This window comes from Mobula birostris, chromosome 14, assembly GCF_030028105.1.
Source record: "Mobula birostris isolate sMobBir1 chromosome 14, sMobBir1.hap1, whole genome shotgun sequence".
In the NCBI taxonomy this organism is placed as follows: domain Eukaryota; kingdom Metazoa; phylum Chordata; class Chondrichthyes; order Myliobatiformes; family Myliobatidae; genus Mobula; species Mobula birostris.
The window spans coordinates 250,758-273,647 of NC_092383.1; the positions used below are offsets into that span (position 1 = coordinate 250,758).

Sequence of the window (22,890 nt, forward strand, 5' to 3'; positions counted from 1 at the left end):
TCCCTCTAGCAATGAAGGTCAACATTACATTTGCCTTCTTAATAACCTGTTGTACCTGCAAGCCAACTTTATGTGATTTTTGAACAAGCACTCACAAGTCCCTCTGCACAACAGCATGCTATAATCTTTCACCATTTAAATAATAAATCTGCTCTTCTATTATTCCTTCCAAAGAGGATGATTTCGCATTACCAACGCTGTATTCCATCTGCCAGACTTTGGCCCACTCACTTAACCTATCTATATCCCTCTGCAGACTCTCCACATCCTCTCTACAATTTGCTTTTCCACTCAGCCACAAACAAGAGAAATTCTGCAGGATCTGGAAATCCAAGCAACACACAAAATGCTGGAAGAACCCAGCAGGCCAGGCAGCATCTATGGAAAAGAGTACAGTCAACATTTCAGCCTGAGACCCTTCAGAAGAATGAAATAATAGCTGCTGTCTTGCCTTCTTTATTGCTGCATCGATATGATGGGACCAGGTTAGATCCTCAGAGATCTTGACACCCAGGAGGGAGGTACAAAGACCCAGGTTCTGTAGCTTACTTGACGGTGCCTATAATGAGGCGACCAGAAATGGACACAATATAGAGTTGCAACATTACCTTGTGGTTCTTGAACTCAATCTCCTCTGACTAAGGCAGGCCAAACTGTTTGTTCCTTTCCATATATGCTGCCTGACCTACTGCATTCCTCCAGCATATTGTATGTGTTACTCTGGATTTCCAGCATCTACAGAATCTCGTGTTTACAATATACCATACACCTTCTTAACAACCATATCAACCTAACAGTACCGTTCAAAAGTCATAGGCATATATATATATATAGCCAAGGTGCTACGACTGTTGCACAGTACTGTAGTAATTTTATTTATTCCACTGAACTGCTGCTGCAAAAAAAATTCATGACATATGTGAGTGATGATAAAACCAATACTGATATGGGTCTCTAATGTGGACTGAGAGTGGAAAAGAGGCAAGGAGAGGGGAATCATGGTTGGGAAAAGGGGAAGGAGAGGGAAGTACTAGAGAGATATTCTGTAACAATGAATAAACCAATCGTTTGGAATCAAATGACCTTGCCTGGGGTTTCAGGGCCAGGTAACTCTCTGCCATTCAATCATGGCAGATCCCCTTTTTTGTATCTCCTCCTCAACTACCATTTCTGGCCTTCTCCCCATAACCTTGAATGCCATGTCAAATCAAGAACTTACCAATCTCTGCCTTAAATATACCCAATGACCTGGCCTCCACCGCTGAATAAATTCCACAAATTCACCACCCTTTGGCTGAAGAAATTTCTCTGCATCTCTATTTTGAAAGGGCACCCTTCTAACCTGAGGCTGTGCCCTCTTGTCCTATACTCTCTCACCAGGGGAAACACCCTTTCCACATCTACTCTGTCTAGGCCTTTCAACATTTGAAAGGTTTCAATGAGATCCACTGTCATCCTTCTGAATTCCAGTGAGTACAGACCCAGAGCCATCAAACGTTCCTCGTATGATAACCCTTTCATTCCTGGAATCATCCTTGTGAATCTCCCCTGGACCCTCTCTAATGTCAGCACATCTTTTCTATGATCAGGGGCCCAAAACTGTTCATAATACTCAAGGTGAGGCCTCACCAGTGCCTTATAAAGCCTCAGCAATACATCCTTGCTCTTGCATTCTAGACCTCTTGAAATGAATACTAACATGGCATTTGCCTTTTTACCATACTCAACCTGTAAATTAATCTTCTGTGGGACTCCCAAGTCCCTCTGCACCTCCGATGTTTGAACCTACTCCCCATTTAGATAATAGTACACACTATAGTTCTTTTTACCAAAATGCATTATCATAAGTTTTCCAACTCTGTATTACATCTGCCACTTTTTTTACCCACTCATCCATTTTGTCTATGTCCTGTTGCAATTGCATTGCTTCCTCAGTGCTACCTACATCTCCACCTATCGTCGTATGATCTGCAAACTTTGCCACAAAGCCATCAATTCCATTATCCAAATCACTGACAAACAATGTGAAAAGTAGTGTTTCTAATACTGACCCCCTGAGGAACACCACTAGTCACCAACAGCAAACCTGAAAAGGCCCCTTTTATTCCCACTCACTGCCTCCTGCCTGTCAGCCATTCCTCTATCCATGCCAGTATCTTTCCCACACAATTTTATCTTATTAAGCAGCCTCACGTGTGGCACCTTATCAAATGCCTTCTGAAAATCCAAGTAAATGACATCCACTGCCTCTCCTTCGTCCACCCTGCTTGTTACTTCCTCAAAGAACTCTTAACAGATTAGTCAGGCAAGACTTTCCTTTACATAAACCATGCTGACTTTGACTTATTTTATCATTCGTCTCCAAGTACCCTGAAACTTCATCATTAACCCTGGTCACAGACTCCCAGGCAGAATACGCCCTATCTACTACCGGTCTTCTATGGCCAAGCCAATTCTGTATCTACATACCCAAGTCCCTGGGCCCCATATCTCCTGACTTTCTGAATGAGCCTACCATGGGGAGGCCTTGTCAAACACTTTACTAAAAAAATTCGAATATGCCACATCCACTGCTCTACCTTCAACAATGTCATTTCCTTAAAGAATTCAATCAGGCTCGTGAGGCATGACCTGGCTCTCACAGAGTCTTGCTAGCCATCCCTCATCAGACTATGCTTCTCCAAATGCTCGTAAATCTCGTCTCTAAGAACCCTCTCCAATAGTTTGTCCACCATTGATGAAAGACTCACTGGTCTGTAATTCTCAGGAATATCCCTATTACCTTCCCTTCATGGGAATAACATAAGAATAGTGTGCCAAATTGGATAAATATAGCTAGGACAAAGATAGGAAGTACTGCAGTATGTCTAAAAATCACTTTTTTCATAAGTTATTAATATAACTTTCATGCATAGCCACAAAACTGTTGATTGTCACTCATGTTTCTAATAATATAGCCTTACTCTATACAAAAAGAGTCAATAGGAATGATTTCAAAGTATGAACTGATTTGATTCTCAGTGCATTGCAGTCAATGTCTGGTTTTTAGCCATTCCCTACAATACGGATACTGAGTTTCTGTATCTAGAAACATAGAAACATAGAAAATAGGTGCAGGAGTAGGCCATTCACCTCTTCGAGCCTGCACCGCCATTTATTATGATCATGGCTGATCATCCAACTCAGAACCCCGCCCCAGCCTTCCCTGCATACCCCCTGACCCCCGTAGCCACAAGGGCCATATCTAACTCCCTCTTAAATATAGCCAATGAACTGGCCTCAACTGTTTCCTGTGGCAGAAAATTCCACAGATTCACCACTCTCTGTGTGAAGAAGTTTTTCCTAATCTCGGTCCTAAAAGGCTTCCCCTCTATCCTCAAACTGTGGCCCCTCGTTCTGGACTTCCCCAACATCGGGAACAATCTTCCTGCATCTAGCCTGTCCAATCCCTTTAGGATCTTATACGTTTCAATCAGATCCCCCCTCAATCTTCTAAATTCCAACGAGTACAAGCCCAGTTCATCCAGTCTTTCTTCATATGAAAGTCCTGCCATCCCAGGAATCAATCTGGTGAACCTTCTTTGTACTCCCTCTATGGCAAGGATGTCTTTCCTCAGATTAGGGGACCAAAACTGCACACAATACTCCAGGTGTGGTCTCACCAAGGCCTTGTACAACTGCAGTAGTACCTCCCTGCTCCTGTACTCGAATCCTCTATATCATAGGGAATGACAAAAAAAATAAATGGCATTTCTGCCTAGAAAGCATTGCTGGGAAAGTGGAAGCAGATATAATGGTGGCATTTAATAGGCACATGGCCAGAGACCACAGGGAAATAGACCACACGTAGGTAGATTTTCCACTGAAATTGGCATAAAAAATTTGGTCAGCAGAGACAGGATAGGCCAAAAGGCCTCTTCATGTGCTGTAATGTTCTATTTTCTTATCTGTAATTATTCTTAAGATGTTTTACTCAAACCATTTATTGACTGTAGGTATTGTGTATATTATTTTTCTGTATTTTATTATTAGTTACGTCTGCATACTGCTAGGTATGTTTTTAAAATGCTGCTGCTGTAGCGAAAGAATTTCCCACTCAGGATCAATAAAGTACTTATTATTATTAGGTGGAGAGAAGAAAGGTATAAAAAGACACTGGACCTCATCTCCCATATGTAGAGACCCCATTTACACTTACATCCCAAACTGATTTAGCATTCTATGCATCAACTGCTTGACAACTGAAATACAATCAGTGGTCACTTTATTAGGTACAGTTGCCCGTTAATGCAAAGACCTAATCAGCAAATCACTCAGCAGTAACCCAATGCATATAGACATGGTCAAGAGGTTCAGTTGTTGTTCAGCCAAAACATCATAATGGGGAAGAAATGTGTTCTAAGTGACTTTGATCGTGGAATAATTGTTGATGCCAGGTAGAGTGGTTTGAGTATCTCAGAAACAGTTGATCTCCTGCGATCTTCATACACGTCTCTAGAGTTTACAGAGAATGGTGCAAAAAAACCAAAAGAACATCAAATGAGCAGCAGTTCTGTAGGCAAAAACACCTTGTTAATGAAAGAGGTCAGAGGAGAATGGCCAGACTGGTTCAAGCTGACAGGAAGGTGACAGTAACTCAAATATCCACACATTACAACAGTGGTGTGCAGAGGAGCATCTCTGAACACACAACACATTGAATCTTAAAGTGGATGAGTTACAGCACCAGAAGACCACACCATGTTTCAACTCTTGTACCTAATAGTGTGGCCACTGATTGTAATCAAACGTACAAAAATTTCACTAGAAATTGGTACTTACCCAAGAACATCATAATAAGGTAACCTCGTAGGAAATATGAAAAACTGAATGAGATGTTGAGTGGGTTGGGCAGCTGGATAGTAAATCTTCCAGTTTCTTCAAAGTATGGAATAGATTGAACCACACAAACCGCTGTGGAAGAAGTAAAGGAAATGCAAGTGAATGTTAACAAACACAAACCAGCAATTATGTGCAGATTCCAAAAGGAAGAGACAGTCGCCAGGAGCTCATACTCCACTCAGAGCAAGTTATTTCAGAAGTCAGTAATGAGAACATTAAAAAAGTTAACAACCAACCTTCTGAAATTACTCCCAGTGGATAAAGAGGGATCCAGATGGTGTATCGGATCCAGGTCAGGATTTTCCATTCTGTTCCTATACATGATAACATGTAGTGGGGATACCTGTTGCATTAAAAGAATGATTCATGTACATAGCCTTGTCTCAGTAGCATACAAAACCTGCACAGAAGGCAGATGTGGTTTTACCTCGATAAGTGTACCTTCTCAGTACAGTTAAGTGTCCATTTGGTAATGTAACTGCACCACCAAATCCAGGTAATTTGTAAATAAGCCTGCCGGTTAAGTTAAATTTCACCAACTGTGCACAAAAAGAACATGAGAGATGCTTTCTCCTCTCCCTCATATATACCTCATAGATAAAAGGCTGCACAATAGCTATCATGCACTGAATTGTCCTAGGCTGTGCTTCTGTGATTGTTAATTAAACAAGTGTGGTGCAACAACAAAGGTGGTAAATGAGTTGCCATTTTCTTGACATTGCTAATGACCCTGTCATTATTCCCTTTGAAGTAAGACTCACTCCCTAACCAAATTACACAGTCCAACTTCACAGAAAATGGGGGAGATGGGGGAGATTTTGTACTTCATACAAATGCAAGGGCATAACCCCTCCCCACCATTGAGGACATCTTCAAGAGGTAACACCTCAAGAAGGCAGCATCCATCATTAAGCACCCTCACCAGAACAAGTGTTCTTCTTATTTCAAGCATCAGAGAGCAGGTACAGGAGCCCACACACTGACCCACACTCAATTCTTTAGGAACAGTTTCTTCCCTTCTGCCATGATTCATGAAGACTAACTTCATACTCTTACTTTTGCACTGTATTTTTATTGTAACATAGTAATTTGTTAACCCTGCACTGGACTGCTACCACAAATCCACACATTTCACAACACTAAACCTGCTCCGATTTATCTGCCTCTTAAAAGCATTGTCAGAACTACCAGCACCAATCAATCTGCTGTAGTAAATCAGTGGCAGGAAAGGAATTGCCAACATTTCCACTCAAAACTCTGCATCAGAACTGAAAGGGGCCTGTATAAAAATGGAAGGAAAGTAGCGAGATAGGCATTCAAGGTGACCGATAAGACTCACAATGCGCTGGAGGAACTCAGCAGGTCAGTCAGCATCAGTTGAAAAGATTAGTCGACGTTTCCAGCCGAAATCCTTTGTCGGGACTGAAGGAAGAACTTTGGGGAGGGTTTGAAGAATGCTGGTAGTTGAAAAAAAGACAAAGGGGTGGGGGAGGGGAAGCAGGGAGGTGATTGGCAGGAGAACAATGCGCAGTAGTAGGAGGAGGCAGAACTATGAGAGAGGTGATGTGAAATAGGGACAGAGGGGGAGGGAATTACCGGAAGTTGGAGAATTCTATGTTCATACCAAGGGGCTGGAGACTACCTAGACGGTACATGAGGTGTTGCTCCTCCAACCTGAACTTAGCCTCATCATGGCAGTAGAGGAGGCCATGTATGAACATATCTGAATGGGAATGGGAAGCAGAGTTGAAGTGGGTGGCTACCAGGAGATCCTGTCTGTTGTGGCGGACGGAGTGGAGGTGCCTGACGAAGCAGTCCCCCAATCTGCGTCCGGTTTCACCGGTGTAGAGGAGGCTGCACCAGGAGCACCGGATGCAATAGATGACCCCAACAGATTCGCAAGTGAAGTGTTGCCTCACCTGGAAGGACTGTTTGGGGCCCTGAATGGTGGCAAGAGAGGAGGTGTAGGGACAGGTGTAGCACTTATGCTTACAGGGATAAGTGCTGGGTGGGAGATCCGTGGGGATGGACATGCGGATAAGTGAGTCACGGAGCGATCGATCCTGCGGAAAGCGGAGAGGGGTGGAGAGGGAAAGTGGTGGAGTCCTGTTGAAGGTGGCAGAAGTTGCGGAAGATAATGTGCTAGATCCGGAGGCTGGTGGGGTGGTAGGTGAGGACAAGGGGAACTCTGTCCTGGTTGTGGTGGCGGGAAGATGGGGTGAGGGCCGAAGTGCGGGAAATGGAGGAGATGCAGGTGAGGGCATCATTGATCACCGTAGAACGGAAACTACGATCCTTAAAGAAAGAGGACATTTGAGATATCCTAGAACGGAAAGCCTCATCCTGGGAGCAGATGCGGCGGAGACGGAGGAACTGGGAATAGAGAATGGCATTTCTGCATTTGGCAGGGTGGGAAGAGGTATAGTCCAGGTAGTTATGAGAGGCAGTGGGCTTGTAGAAGATGTCAGTGGACAGTCTGTCTCCAGAGATGGAGACCGAGACATCGAGAAAGGGGAGAGAAGTGTCAGAGATAGACCAAGTGAATTTGAGGGCTGGGTGGAAGTTTGAAGTAAAGTCGATGAAATTGACGAGCTCAGCATGGGTGCAGGAAGCAGCACCAATGTAGTCATCAATGTATCGAAGGAAAAGATGGGGAGCAGTACCATAATAGGTTTGGAGCACAGACTGTTCCACATAACCAACGAAGAGGCAGGCGTAGCTGGGTCCCATGTGAGTTCCCATAGCTACACCCTTAGTCTGAAGAAAAAAATTACCTCCCTGCTTCCCCTCCCCCACCCCTTTGTCCTTTTTTCAACTACCAGCATTCTTCAAACCCTCCCCAAAGTTCTTCCTTCAGTCCTGATGAAGGGTTTTGGCCCGAATCGTCGACTAATTTTTTCAACTGATGCTGACTGACCTGCTGAGTTCCTCCAGCGCATTGAGAGTGTTCCTTTGACAACAGCATCTGCAGATTATTTTGTGTTGACGGATAAGACTCAAGAGGAGTGTAAGGTGACAAACAGGTTGTACCAGATATGGGAGGGCAAGTACGTGAACTTGGAGTTAGGGGATGGTGGCAGCTGAATGATACATGAAAGCAGATTTAGAGGCAGGTGCCTGGGGTGACAGATAGTTTGTGCTGGCTGTATAATCTACAACTCATTCCCCCCTCTCCCAATGCCCTCTGCTGATCATTCCATTTTCATCTCCATTTATTTAAATCAACAGCAGACCCAACTACCCATCTTCGCCTTCTGGTTCTATACCCATCACTACAAGCCAACCAACACACCCGCCAACCACACACCGATAATACTCACTGCACACACCGACCATCGTGCCAACAATACCCACCAGACACACCGACTGCCCTGCCAACAATGCACCACACACATCAACCGCCGTGCTGACAATACCCACTGCCCCCCCCAAACTCTGACTGATGTGGATTCCATCTGCCATTCACCTCTTCCCGAATGGTTCCCATTCTCATCTCCTTTACTGATCGGAGTCCAGTACTGGGAGCTGTGTTCCTGCTGATCCTTCTCCATCAGCCATCTTCAACCTGCACACTCCTCTCCCCACCTTGCCCGGTCTCTCAATTTTTCTCTCTGTCTCTCCCTGCCTCCATCTATCATTCACCTACCATGGTCCCCAACTGCATTCCCACTCCCACTCCTCTCCCTTATCCGGCAGAACCTGCCTTTCATCTTACACCCATCCTCAGCCCCGGTAATCACGTTGAGCTCCTTTCTCATCACTTCCCTCCCCCTCTTTATAGAGGCCATCTTCCCTTACTACTGAAAGTCGAGAGGCTAATCCTTGACCTGCTGAGATCCGCTAGTAGATCGTTGTTGCTCCACAGTCTTTTGACAATCAGTTGAATCTGAGATAAAGAAAATGAGTGAAATACAAACCGGAACATTTCAATGATGCTCCAGAGGTAAAAGACGGCAAAAACTGCTGCTTTATTCTGCATTTCCGCCTGATTCCCTATCACCACAAACAGAATCATGATCCTTCCCATTACCTGTTAAAACAATTGAAGCAAAGATTACATTGGTAAATGTCTCAACTATAAAAACAGGACTTACATCTCAAAGGATGAAAATGCTTTGAAGGTTTTAAATACTTATCGCTTTATTTATATTTCTGCTCCTCTTTGGTTTGTACATAATGGCACTTAAAAATAAACTCACTCCCTAACCAAATTGCTGGTTTACGTTTATTTCAGTGAGTCAAGTTGACTTACAGAAAACAATCTACATGTGAAATGAACATTCAGCTTACAAAATGAAGACAACACTGGATTTCACTCAGTTCCTCACTGCAGGTTACAAGTCTTACAAACTTAATTGATTTTTCATTGAGGTGACAAAAGTGATGAATGAAAGTAAAGCATTGAATGTTGAATAGATGGATTTTAGTGATACATTTATCAAGATTCGTCATGGTAGACTCAACCAAAAGATTAAGATGTGTGAGATTCAGGGCAATTAAGGGTTATGGGGAAAATGCAGGTACGTGGAGATGAGTCCATGGCTAGATCAGCCATGACCTATTGAAGAGTGGAGCAGGCTCGACGGGCCAGATGGCCTAGTCCTGCTCCTATTTCTTATGTTCTTATGGTAATTTGGCCATTTCGGTTCAGAATTGGGATAGAGAGTAGTAGTTGACACATCTTATTGTGGCTGGAGGTTTGTGACTACTGGTGTTCCACAGGGTCCTCTGCTGTGTGTGATATATATAATCATCTGAATGAAAATATGGATGTATAGGACAGCGAGTGGATAGTGTAGAAGATTGCTAAAGGATAAAATGATACATAGATCAGTTGCAGATATGGGCAGATGGTCTTCAATCAGGCAAGTGTAAGGTGTTGCACTTTGGAAGATCAGATATAAAGGGAAAGTATACAGCTAATGTCAGGACCCTTAACAGCACAGTGCAATGGGACCTTAGGGTCCAGGTCTATAGCTCCGTGAAAGTGGCTGCACAGGCTGATAGGATAGTAAAGGCGGCATATGCATGCTTCCCTTTATTAATCAAGGCATTGATTTTAGGAGTCAGTAAGTTATGTTGTAACCTTACAAAACCCTATGTCAGGCCCCATCTGGAGTACGAGTACTGCATTCAGTTCTGGTTACCATATTGTAAGAAGTTGTAGACACTTTGGGGAGGGTGCAGAGTAGTTTACCAGGAAGCTGCATGTATTAGAGGACATGTGGTTTAAGATGATGGACAGACAAGGGTTCTTTTCTCTGGAGAGTGGAGGTTGAGGGGAGATCTGATAGAAGTTTATAAAATTATGAGAGGCATAGATAGACTGTCCGTATCATTTTCCCCAAGGTCAAAATGTCTAATAGTAGAGGTGAGTGGAAGAAAATTCAAAGATGATGTGCACGGCAAGGCAAGTTGTTTTTTTTATTAAAACAGAGTGTGATGAGTCTCTGGAGTGTATTGCAAGGACGGTGGTGAGTGAGGAATTTGAGAGGTTCTTATATATGTAAGCACATGAACGTGTAGAGGATGAAGGGATATAGACTACGTACAGGCAGAAGGGACTAGGTGTCATAAGCTGAATTAGCTCAGCACACATGGTGGTATGAAGAGTCTTTTCCTGTGCTCTACTGTTCAGTGTTCTATACAAGCACATCCTGGAACACAGGCTTCACTGGCAGCTGTACACACACTATCTCAACAAGAAGCAAAGTGTGTATTTCTATGATTTTCACCAAAACATTTTCCCATAAGGAAAGGAGTAGTAATTTGCCTTTACCTTGGTTTCTTTCTACCCACTGTCCCATCCAATACCTATTCATACCTGGATTATTGCAGGTACCAATGCTGTTCTCACTAATCCCAACAGCGGGTTTATAACCTCCATTATTGCAAGTATCTGACAAATGTTCATCATGTCACCTACTGCATGGAATGTATCAAATAAAGAATCTGCAGACAAACACAAGTAAAATAATTAGCACTTTACATGGCTACATCAATTAAACATAATACAGGCAACCCCCTCTGCTCTCCCAACAGGATTTCTGTTTCTCTAGCCTCTGGATTTCCCTTCTCATCTTTGTTAAGCTGTTAGTCAAAACCCATTTCCATAGCCACATCCTCTTTCCTTAGCAAATGTCTCCATCTCCTTTACTCTTATTTTAATAGTAAAAGGGTGACCAGGGAATGAGTGAGCCACAGGAAATGAGTGAGTATTTCTCATCAGTTTTTACTGATAATTGAGAAGATCACAAAGGCAAAGGAATTAACGCAAATGAGTTGTGATGTCCTGGACCATAAATTGCCAAAGTGGAAGTATTGGTGGTCTTACAGTACATTAGGTGGATAAATGTGTAAGTGTTATGCTGGTTAGCCCTCCCAAAGTGCAACACCACACACCTGGGGGCATTGAAGTCCATCTGCCATTTGCTGACACATTTTCTAACTAGGCCAGATCCCGCTGGATGCTTTGATAGTCTTCGTCACAGTCTATTCACACACCGGATCTTGGATCATCTGCAGATTTGCTGATTCAGTTTATCACACTATCATCCGGATCACTGATACAGATGACAAACAACAATGGACCCAGTACTGATTCTGGCCGCACACCATTATTCATAGGGCCTCCAGTCAGAGAAGCAACCATCTACAACCACTCTCTGGCTTCTTCTGCAAAGCCAGTCTAATCCAATTTATTATGTCTAATCCACAACTGTACTGCCATACACAGCTCCAATCTGCTGATCAAATTCGCAGATGACATGACTTTGATTAGCCTTATTTCAAGCAGTAATGAGAAAGCCTAGAGGAGAGGTTGACACCCTGACACAGTGGTGCCAGGATAACAATTTCTCAATGTCCAAAAAACAAACGAGCTGATTGTGGATTACAGGGGAAACGGAGACAGGCTCGACCCCATCAACATCAATGGGTCTGCAGTTGAGAGGGTGAATAGTTTTCAAGTTTCTCGGTATACATATCATCGATGATCTCACCTAGACTGTACACACTGGCTTTGTGGCAAAAAAAAGCATAACAGCGTCTCTTCCACTTCAGGCAACTGAAGAAGTTTGGCATAGGGCCCCAAATCCTCAAGACCTTCTACTGGGGCACCATTGAGAGCATACTAACTGGCTGTATCACTGACTGGTACAAGAACTGCACCAACCTTGATTGCTGGGCACTGCAGAGTGGTACGGACAGCCCAGCACATCTGTAGATGTGAACTTTTCTCCACTGAGGACATATATAGCAGCAGGTGCGGGAAGAAGCCCTGGAAAATCATCGTGGACACAGTCACCTCAACCATAAACTGTTTCAGCTACTTCCATCTGGCAAACGCTACCGCAGCATTAAAGCCAGGAACAACAGGCTACGGGACAGCTTCTTTCTACAAGCCATTACTTTTAAATTCACGTCTGTACATTGCGACGGAATCATAATGCAAGGATTTTTACTCCCTTACGTTGTGGGATGGATGCAAGATTTAAATAAGTTCTAATACTTCATCTTGAATATGAAGGGACTGAACTTTCTTGACCAACCTCCATATGGGACCTTGTCAAAGGCCTTGACAACATCTACTCCACTGCCTTCATCAACCTCCCTGGTAACTTCCTCGAAAAACTCTTTAAGATTTTTTTAGACACGTCTTACCATGCACAAAGCCATTTTGACTACCCCTAATCAGTTGTTATCTTGGCACCACTGTGTCAGGGCGTCAGCCTACAGAGGAGAGGTTTTCTCATTATCACTAGAAATAAGTGTCTATCCAAACACTTAAATGTCCAGATCTTAAAATACCTTCCAATAACTTTCCCACTACAGGCCGACAATTTCCTGGCCTATTCTTAAAGCTTTTCTTAAACAATGGAACAACATCACCCATCCACCAATCCTCGAACACCTCACCCGTGTCTACGGATGTTTGAAATATCTCTGCTGGGGCCCCTGCAATTTCTGTACTAGCCTCCCACAATGTCCAAGGGAACACCTTGTCAGACCCTGGTGGTTTATCCACCCTTATATGCCTCAAGACAGCAAACACCTCCTCCTCTGTAATCTATATATGGTCCATGACCTTACTGCTGCATTGTCTCATAACTCCCAAGTAAATACAGCTGCAAAATATCCATTTAAGATCTCCCCTATTTCTTTTGGCTCCATGCATAGATGACCACACTGATCTTCAGGAGGATCAATTTTGACTGTTGCTATCCTTTTGCTCTTAATATCTGTAGAAGCCCCCAGGAGCTACCTCATGCTTTCTTTTAGCCTTCCTGATTTCTTCAGGTGTTCTATTGCATTTATTATACTCCTCATGTACCTAATTTGTTTCCCTCTATACCTGCTAGGCACCTCCTTTTTTTTTTAAAACCAGGACATCAAAATCTCACAAAAACCAAAGTTCCCTAAAATTGTTATTCTTGCTCTTATTCTGCAGGAACAAACAAACCCTCTACTCTCAATATTTCACTTTTGAAGGCCTCCCATTTACCAAGAACATCTTTGCCAGAAAACGTGTCCCAATCCACACTTGTTAGATCTTTTTAAGAATCTCAACCCAAGGACCAGACCTACCCTTTTCCATAATTACCTTGAAACTAATGGCATTATAAGACCATACGATATAGGAGCAGAATTAGGCCATTCGGCCCATCAAGTCTGCTCCACCATTTCATCATGGCTGATGCATATGGATTAGATTAGATTAGATTCAACTTTATTGTCATTGTGCCAAGTACAGGTACAAAGCCAATGAAATGCAGTTATCATCTAACCAGAAATGCAAAGAATAGCGCTATTTACAAAATAACTGTGAATAAAAAGTAAGTGCTACAGCACAAAAATAATAAAGTACTGAGACAGTACAATATGGGTGCAATACTGCTTAGTGCTGTGATGTGAGGTTCAACAGGGTCACAGCCGCAGGGAAGAAGCTCTCCCTGTGCCTGCTGGTGTGGGAGTGGAAGCTCCAGTAGCGCCTACCGGATAGGAGGAGAGAAAAAGTCCATGGTTAGGGTGAGATGCATTTCGTCCTGCCCAAGCAGCATTTATGGTAGATATTCTCAATGGTGGGCAATTGGGTGCTGATAATCCGCTGGGCAGTTTACACCATATGCTGGAGTGCTTTGTGGTCCGATACGGGACAATTGCCATACCACACTGAGATGCAGTTGGTGAGTATGCTCTCAATGGTACAGCAGTAAAACTCTGTCAGTATCCTGGGACAGAGGTGAGCTTTCTTGATGCTCTGCAGGAAATAAAGGCGCTGTTGCACCTTTTTGATCAGGATGGAGGAGTTCAGGGACCAGGTGAGATCCTTGGAAATGTGGACACCAAGGAATTTGAAGGTTGATACACACTCCACTACAGCTCCATTGATGTAGATGGGGACGTGAGTGTGGCTCCTAGCGTGCCTGAATTCCACAATGATCTCCTTGGTCTTCTGGGGGTTAAGGGCCAGGTTGTTGTTGTCACACCACGTGGCCAGGTGCTGAACCTCGTCCCTGTAGGCTGTCCCTCCGTATCCCTTCATGCCCTGACTAATCAAGAATCTATCAACCTCTGCCTTAAATATACTCAATGACTTGGACTTCACAGCTGCCTGTGGCAAAAAAAATTCCATACTCACCACACTCTGGCCAAAGAAATTCCTCACTTCTGTTCTAAATTGATATCCTTCTATTCTGAGACTGTGTCCTCTGGTCTTAGACTCCCCCACCATAGGAAACCTCCTCTCCATAACCACTTTATCGAGGCCTTCAACATTCAATAGGTTTCAATGAGATCTCCCCCACCCCCCCCGCCTTCTGAACTCCAGTGAGTACAGGCTCAGAGCCATCAAACTCTCTTCATATGATAAATCTTTCAGTCTCAGAATAATTTCTATGAACATCCTTTGAACCCTCTCCAACGCCAGCATCCTTTCTTAGATAAGAAACACAGAAGCATAGAAAACCTACAGCACAATACAGACCCTTCGGCCCACAAAGTTGTGCCAAACATGTCCCTACCTTAGAAATTACCTAGGCTTACCCACAGCCCTCTATTTTTCTAAGCTCCATGTACCTATCCAAAAGTCTCTTTAAAAAAACCCTGTTGTATCCGCCTCCACCACCATTGCCAGCAGCCCATTCCACACACTCACCACTCTCTGCGTAAAAAACTTACCCCTGACATCTCCTCTGTACCTACTCCCGAGCACCTTAAACCTGTGTCATCTTGTGGCAACCATTTCAGCCCTAAGAAAAACCCTCTAACTATCCACACGATCAATGCCTCTCATCATCTTATACACCTCTATCAGGTCACCTCTCATCCTCCGTCGCTCCAAGGAGAAAAGGCCAAGTTCACTCAACCTGTTTTCACAAGGCATGCTCCCCAATCCAGGCAACATCCTTGTAAATCTCCTCTGCATCCTTTCTATGGCTTCCACATCCTTCCTGTAGTGAGGCGACCAGAACTAAGCACAGTACTCCAAGTGGGGTCTGACCAGGGTTCTATATACCTGCAACATTACCTCTCGGCTCCTAAATTCAATTCCACGATTAATGAAGGCCAATAACACCATATGCCTTCTTAACCACAGAGTCAACCTGCGCAGCTGCTTTCAGCATCCTATGGACTCAGACCCCAAGATCCCTCTGATCCTCCACACTGCCAAGAGTCTTACCATTAATACTATATCCTGCCATCATATTTGACCTACCAAAATAAACCACCTCACACTTAACTGGGTTGAACTCCATCTGCCACTTCTCAGCTCAGTTTTGCAACCTATTAATGTCCCATTGTAACCTCTGACAGCCTTCCACACTATCCACAACACCTCCAACCTTTGTGTCATCAGCAAACTTACTAACCCATCCCTCAACTTCCTTATCCAGGTCATTTATAAAAATCATGAAGAGAAGGGGTCCGAGAACAGATCCCTGAGGCACACCACTGGCCATCGACTTCCATGCAGAATATGACCTGTCTACAACCACTCTTTGCCTTCTGTGAACAAGCCAATTCTGAATCCACAAAGCAATGTCTCCTTGGATCCCATGCCTCCTTACTTTCTCAATAAGCCTTGCATGGGGTACCTTATCAAATGCCTTGCTAAAATCCACATACACTACAGCTACTGCTCTTCCTTCATCAATGTGTTTAGTCACACCCTCAAAAAATTCAATCAGGCTCGTAAGGCACGACATGCCCTTGACAAAGCCATGCTGACTATTCCTAATCATATTATACCTCACCAAATGTTCATAAATCCTGCCTCTCAGGATCTTCTCCATCAACTTACCAACCACTGAAGTAAGACTCACTGGTCTATAATTTCCTGTGCTATCTCTACCCCCTTTCTTGAATAAAGGAACAACATCCACAACCCTCCAATCCTCCGGAACCTCTCCCGTCCCCAATAAGGGGCCCAAAATTGCTCACGATACCCTAAGTGAGGCCTCACCAATGTGTTATAGAGCCCCAACATTGTATCCTTGCTTTTATACTTTTAGCTTCTCGAAATGAATGCTAACATTGAATTTGCCTTCCAATCTGCAAATTTACAACTCAGATTTTTGAATTTTCTCTCCAGTTAGAAAATAGTCTACCCTTTTATTTCTTCTACCAAAGTTTATGACCTTACACTTCCCAACACTGTATCGCATTTGCCACTTCTTTGCCCATACTCCTGATTTGTCCAAGTCCTTCTGTAGCCTCTCTGTGTCCTCAGAATTATCTACCCCTCCACCTACCTTCATATCGTACTCAAAATTGGCCACAAAGCCATCAATTCCATCATCCAAATCACTGACATATAACGTAAAAAGAAGCAGTCCCAACACAAACCCCCTGTGGAACATCACTAGTCATCGACAGCCAACCAGAAATGCCTCCATTTATTCCCACTCTTTGCCTCTTGCCAATCAGCCAATGTTCGATCTGTGCTCGTATCCTTCCTGTAAAACCATGGGATCTTAACTTGTTAAGCAGCCTTATGTGTGGCACCTTGTCAAGGCCTTCTGAAAATACAAATACACAATTATGATCACTAGATGCGAAGTGTTCCCCTACACAAAGTTCTGTCACCTGTCCTCTCTCATTCCCTAATAGGAGATCTAGTATTACACTCTCTAGCTGGTTAAAGCTGATTGAAGAAACTTTCCTGAATACATTTGACAAATTCTAATCCATCTACTCTATTACAGTATGGGAGACCCAGTCAATACGTGGAAAGTTAAAGTCACTTATTATCACAACCTTGTTTCTTGCAACAGTCTGCAATCTCTGTACAAATTTGCTCCTCTAAATCCCATGGACCATTGGGTGGTCTATAATATAATCTTATTAACATGCTCATACGTTTCTTATTCCTCAGTTCTACCCATAAAGCCTTAGTAGATGAGCTTTCCAGTCTGTCCTGGCTAAGTACTGCTGAGATATTTTCCCTGACTAGTAATGCTACCGCTCTTGCTCTATCACGTCTGAAACAAAGGAACCCCTGAATATGGAACTGCCAGTCCTGCCCTGCCCTTCCTGCAATCAAGTCTCACGGCTACAATATCATAATTCCATGTGTTGATCCATGCTCTAAGCTCATCCGCCTTTCCTACAATGCCCACTGCAGTGAAATATACACAACTTAGAACATTGGGCTCACCGTGCTAGGCCATTTGATTCCTGACCATGTATGTGGGCTTCACAACATCTTTCCTCACTACCACTTCACTATCTGCTCTAGCATTCTGGTTCCCAGCCCCCTACAACTCCCTCTTAAACCCCTGGCCCCACCCCTGTGCAGCACTAGCAAACCTTCCTGCTTGGATAAAGAATTGTAAAACTGCATATTGATTTCCCAAATCTTGAACTCAATGCCTTGATGAACACACCTTCACCTGGTCAATCTCTTACATTCTTTCTTGAATCTCTTTCTCCATTTCAGGACATGGGACAGCTACTAACATCCATTTCCAGCTTACCCACTCCCACAGCAATCTCAACTACTCTTCATCCCACCCCGCCTCCTGCAAGGACTCTATTCTATTATTCTCATTCCTTTGTCATTGTCATATTTGTCCCAGTGATGATTCTCCCCACATGAATATTACTGGCGTCCCTTTCTGAACCCCTCTACCATTTCTAACAAAACCCTTAAGAGCCATAGCACAGAAATAGGCCCTTCAGCCCACTTAGTCCACACCAAACAATTTAAACAGTCTATTCCTATCGACCTGCACCAGGACCATACCCTCCAGTCCCCTACCGTCCATGTACCTATCCAAACTTCTCTTATATTTTTTGATCGTGTCCACAATGGGAAGGAGAACAGCCAGAGGTCGTGGTACATATTGATACCAACAACATCGGTAGGAAAAGGGAGGAGGTCCTGAAAACAGACTACAGGGAGTAAGGAAAGAAGTTGAGAAGCAGGACCTCAAAGGTAGTAATCTCAGGATTACTGCCTGTGCCGCGTGACAGTGAGTATAGGAGTAAAATGAGGTGGAGGATAAATGCGTGGCTGAGGGATTGGAGCAGGGGGCAGGGATTCAGATCTCTGGATCATTGGGACCTCTTCTGGGGCAGGTGTGACCTGTACAAAAAGGACAGGTTGCACTTGAATCCAAGGGGGACCAATATCCCGGTGAGAAAGTTTGTTGTTGGGGAGGGTTTAAACTAGAATTGCTGGGGGGTGAGAACTGAACTGAACTGAAGTGATGGAGGAAAGGGAGATTAGCTCACAAATAGAGAAAGCTTGGAGACAGTGCAAAAGGGAGAATAGGCAGGTGATAGAGAAGGGACGCGCTCAGACGAGGAGTATTATGAATAAAGCAGATGAGCTTAAGAGCGTGCATCAGCACTTGGAGCTATTATGTTGTGGCCATTACAGAGACTTGGATGGCACAGGGGCAGGAATGGTTACTTCAAGTGCCAGGCTTTAGATGTTACAGAAAGGATAGGGAGGGAGGCAAAAGAGTTGGGAGCGTGGCACTGCTGATCAGAGATAGTGTCACGGCTGCAGAAAAGGAGGAAGTCATGGAGGGGTTGTCTACGCAGTCTCTGTGGGTGGAAGTTAGGAATAGGAAAACTCCACTGGGTGTTTTTTTATAGACCACCCAATAATAAAAGAGACATCGAGGAGCAGATAGGGAGACAGATTCTGGAAAGACTAATAATAACAGGGTCATTGTGGTGGGAGATTTTAATTTCCCAAATATTGATTGGCATCTCTCTAGAATGAGGGGTTTAGACGGGGTGGAGTTTGTTAGGTGTGTTCAGGAAGGTTTTTTGACACAATATGTAGATAAGCCTACAAGAGGAGAGGCTGTACTGGGTATTGGGAAATGAACCTGGTCAGGTGTCAGATCTCTTAGTAGGAGAGCACTTTGGAGATAGTGATCACAATTCTATCTCCTTTACCACAGCACTGGAGAGGGATAAGCACAGACAAGTTAGGGAAACATTTAATTGGAGTAAGGGGAAATATGAGGCTATCAGGCAGGAACTTGGAAGCATAATTGGAAACAGATGTTCTCAGAGAAATGTATGGAAGAAATGTGGCAAATGTTCTGGGGATATTTGCATGGGGTTCTGAGTAGGTACGTTCCAATGAGACACGGAAAGGATGGTAGGGTACAAGATCCAAGGTGTACAAAGGCTGTTGTGAAGCAAAGAAGAGCTTACGAAAGGTTCAAAGAACTAGGTAATGATAGAGATCTAGAAGATTATAAGGCTAGCAGGAAGGAGTTTAAGAATAAAATTAGGAGAGCCAGAAGGGGCCATGAGAAGGCCTTGACAGACAGGATTAAGGAAAGCCCCAAGGCATTCTACAAGTATGTGAAGAACAAGAGGATAAGACATGACAGAATAGGACCAATCAAGTGTGACAGTGGAAAAGTGTGTATGGAACCGGAGGAAATAGCGGAGGTACTTAATGAATACTTTGCTTCAGTATTCACTACGGAAACGGATCTTGGCAATTGTAGGGGTGACGTGCAATGGACTGAAAAGCTTGAGCATGTAGATATTAAGGAATAGGATATGCTGGAGCTTTTGGAAAGCATCAAGTTGGATAAGTCACCGGGACCGGACGGGACGTACCCCAGGCTACTGTGGGAAGCGAGGAAGGAGATTGCTGAGCCTCTGGCAATGATCTTTGCATCATCAGTGAGGACAGGAAAGGTTCTGGAGGATTGGAGGGTTGCAGATGTTGTTCTCTTATTCAAGAAAGAGAGTAGAGATAGCCCAGGAAATTAGAGGCCAGTGAGTCTTACATCAGTGGTTGGTAAGTTGATAGAAAAGATCCTGAGAGGCAGGATTTATCAACACTTGGAGAGGCATAATATGATTTGGAATAGTCAGCATGACTTTGTCAAAAGCAGGTCATGCCTTACGAGCCTGATTGAATACCTTGAGGATGTGACTAAACACATTGATGACGGTAGAGCCATAGATGTAGTGTATGTGGATTTTAGCAAGGCCCTTGATAAGGTATACCATGCAAAGCTTATTGAGGAAGTAAGGAGGCATGGGTTCCAAGGGGACATTGCTTTGTGGATCCGGAACTGGCTTGCCCACAGAAGGCAAAGTGTGGTTGTAAACAGGTCACCTTCTGCATGGAGGCCAGTGACCAGTGGTGTGCCTCAGGGATCTGTCCTGGGACCCCTACTCTTTGTGATTTTTATAAATGACCTGGATGAGGAAGTGGAGGGATGGGTTAGTAAATTTGCTGATGAAACAAATGTTGAGGGTGTTGTGGATAGTGTGGAGGGCTGTCAGAGGTTACAATGGGACATTGATAGGATGCGAAACTGGGCTGAGAAGTGGCAGATGGAGTTCAACCCAGATAAGTGTGAGGTGGTTCATTTTGGTAGGTCGAATATGATGGCAAAATACAGCACTAATGGTAAGACTCTTGGCAGTGTGGAGGATCAGAGGGATCTTGGGGTCTGGGTCCATAGGACACTCAAAGCTGCTACACAGGTTGACTCTGTGGTTAAGAAGGCATACGGTGCATTGGCCTTCATCAACTGCGGGACTGAGTTTAAGAGTCGGGAGGTAATGTTGCAGCTATATAGGACCCTGGTCAGACCCCACTTGGTGGACTGTGCTCAATTCTGGTCGCCTCACTACAGGAAGGTCGTGGAAACCATAGAAAGGGTGCAGAGGAGATTTACAAGGATGTTCCCTAGATTGGGGAGCATGCCTTATGAGAATAGGTTGAGTGAACTTGGCCTTTTCTCCTTGGAGTGACGGAGGATGAGAGGTGACCTGATAGAGGTGTATAAGATGATAAGAGGCATTGATCGTGTGGATAGTCAGAGGCTTTTCCCCAGGGCTGAAATGGCTAGCATGAGAGGGCACAGTTTTAAGGTGCTTGGAAGTAGGTACAGAGGAGATGGCAGGGGTAAGTTTTTTTACGTAGAGAGTGGTGAGTGCGTGGAATGGGCTGCTGGCAGCGGAAATGATGGGGTCTTTTAAGAGACTCCTGGATGACTACATGGAGCTTAGAAAAATAGAGGGCTATGGATAAAGCCTAGGTAGTTCTAAGATAGGGACATGTTCAGCACAGCTTTGTGAGCCGAAGGGCCTGTATTGTGCTGTAAGTTTTCTATGCTTCTATGCTTTTAAACATTGAAATCGAGCTCGCATGCACCACTTGGCTGGCAGCTTGTTCCACACTCTCATGACCCTGAGTGAGGTATCACCTCATGTTCCCCTTAAACTTTTCACCTTTAGCCCATGACCTTAATGGAAAAATCTTGCTTGCGTTTACCTTATCTATACACCTCGTAACTGTATACATCTATCAAATCTCCCCTTGGTCTTCTATGTTCAAGGGAATAAAGCCCGAACCTATTCAATCTTTCCTTACAACTCCGGTCCTCGACCTGGCAACATCCTTGTAAGTTTTCTCTGGACTCTTTCTGTAGGTAGATGACCAAAATTTGACTACACCATATCCATTTGCTGCATTCAATTCTTTCCTTCAGGACAGAACAAGGATGGAGGCCCCTAGTCCTCATCTTCCAACCCATCAACCTCCACAATTAGTCTCATGAGACCATGGTTTCCAGGGCGCAGGCCTGGGCAAGGTTGTATGGAAGACCGGCAGTTGCCCATGCTGCAAGTCTCCCCTCTCCACGCCACCAATGTTGTCCAAGGGAAGGGCACTAGGGCCAATACAGCTTGGCACCGGTGTCGTTGCAGAGCAATGTGTGGTTAAGTGCCTTGCTCAAAGACACAACACTCTGCCTCAGCTGAGGCTCGAACTAGCGACCTTCAGATCACTAGACCAACGCCTTAACCACTTGACCATGCGCCTACTTGTATGTATTCAGCCCATATCTCTCTAAGCTTTCCCTATCCTCTTCAAGACTGTCTCGACCCACTTGATTCACCCAATGTGTAGGTTAAGGTCCCCCACAAAAACTGCTGTGTTCCATTCTTACATACCTCAGATATTTCTTGGCTTAAGCCTGTGCCACTGTAACATTGATATTCAGTGGCCTATAGACAACTCTCACCAGTGATTTTTTCCCTTTACTATTCCTAATCCCTATCCAAATGGATTCAACATTCTGCTCCTTAGATCTTATATCGTCTCTCACAATCAGCTTGATCTCATCCTTAATTAAGAGCGCTACCCCAGCTCCCTTACCTTCCCGCCTATTCCGTATTACCTGATATCCTTGGATATTTAATTCCCAATCCTGTCCACCCTGCAACCGTGTCTCTGTAATGGCCTCTAAATCATACCCTTTTGTACTGATTTATGCCAAAAGTTCACTGACCTTGTTACGAATACCACGGCCATTCAAATAAAGTGCCCTTACACTCATTGTGCCTTTAAAATCTAGTAATCTTTGTCTCTTTTGCACTTGACTTTTCTGCATTCCACCCTTACTTTTCTCTTTTTTTAAAGTTTTACCCTTACTTCATCTTTATTCACACTTTTCTCTTTTATTTCATCCGTATTTCTCCAATCTGTTGAACCCGTCCCCCTGCTATTTA

The 22,890-nt window shown here is 44.0% G+C and overlaps 1 protein-coding gene across 1 annotated transcript in view; it reads right to left on the bottom strand.

Moving 5' to 3' along the window:
• hacd3 (3-hydroxyacyl-CoA dehydratase 3) overlaps positions 1-22,890 on the bottom strand; it is a 79,185-nt gene that overhangs the window by 7,746 nt on the left and 48,549 nt on the right. The window contains exons 7-10 of the mRNA XM_072277885.1: positions 10,706-10,833; positions 8,799-8,911; positions 5,118-5,224; positions 4,822-4,953 (exon numbers count right to left, since the gene is read on the bottom strand). Coding sequence (XP_072133986.1) covers positions 4,822-4,953; positions 5,118-5,224; positions 8,799-8,911; positions 10,706-10,833 — 480 coding nt within the window. The remainder of the gene's footprint in view (positions 1-4,821; positions 4,954-5,117; positions 5,225-8,798; positions 8,912-10,705; positions 10,834-22,890) is intronic.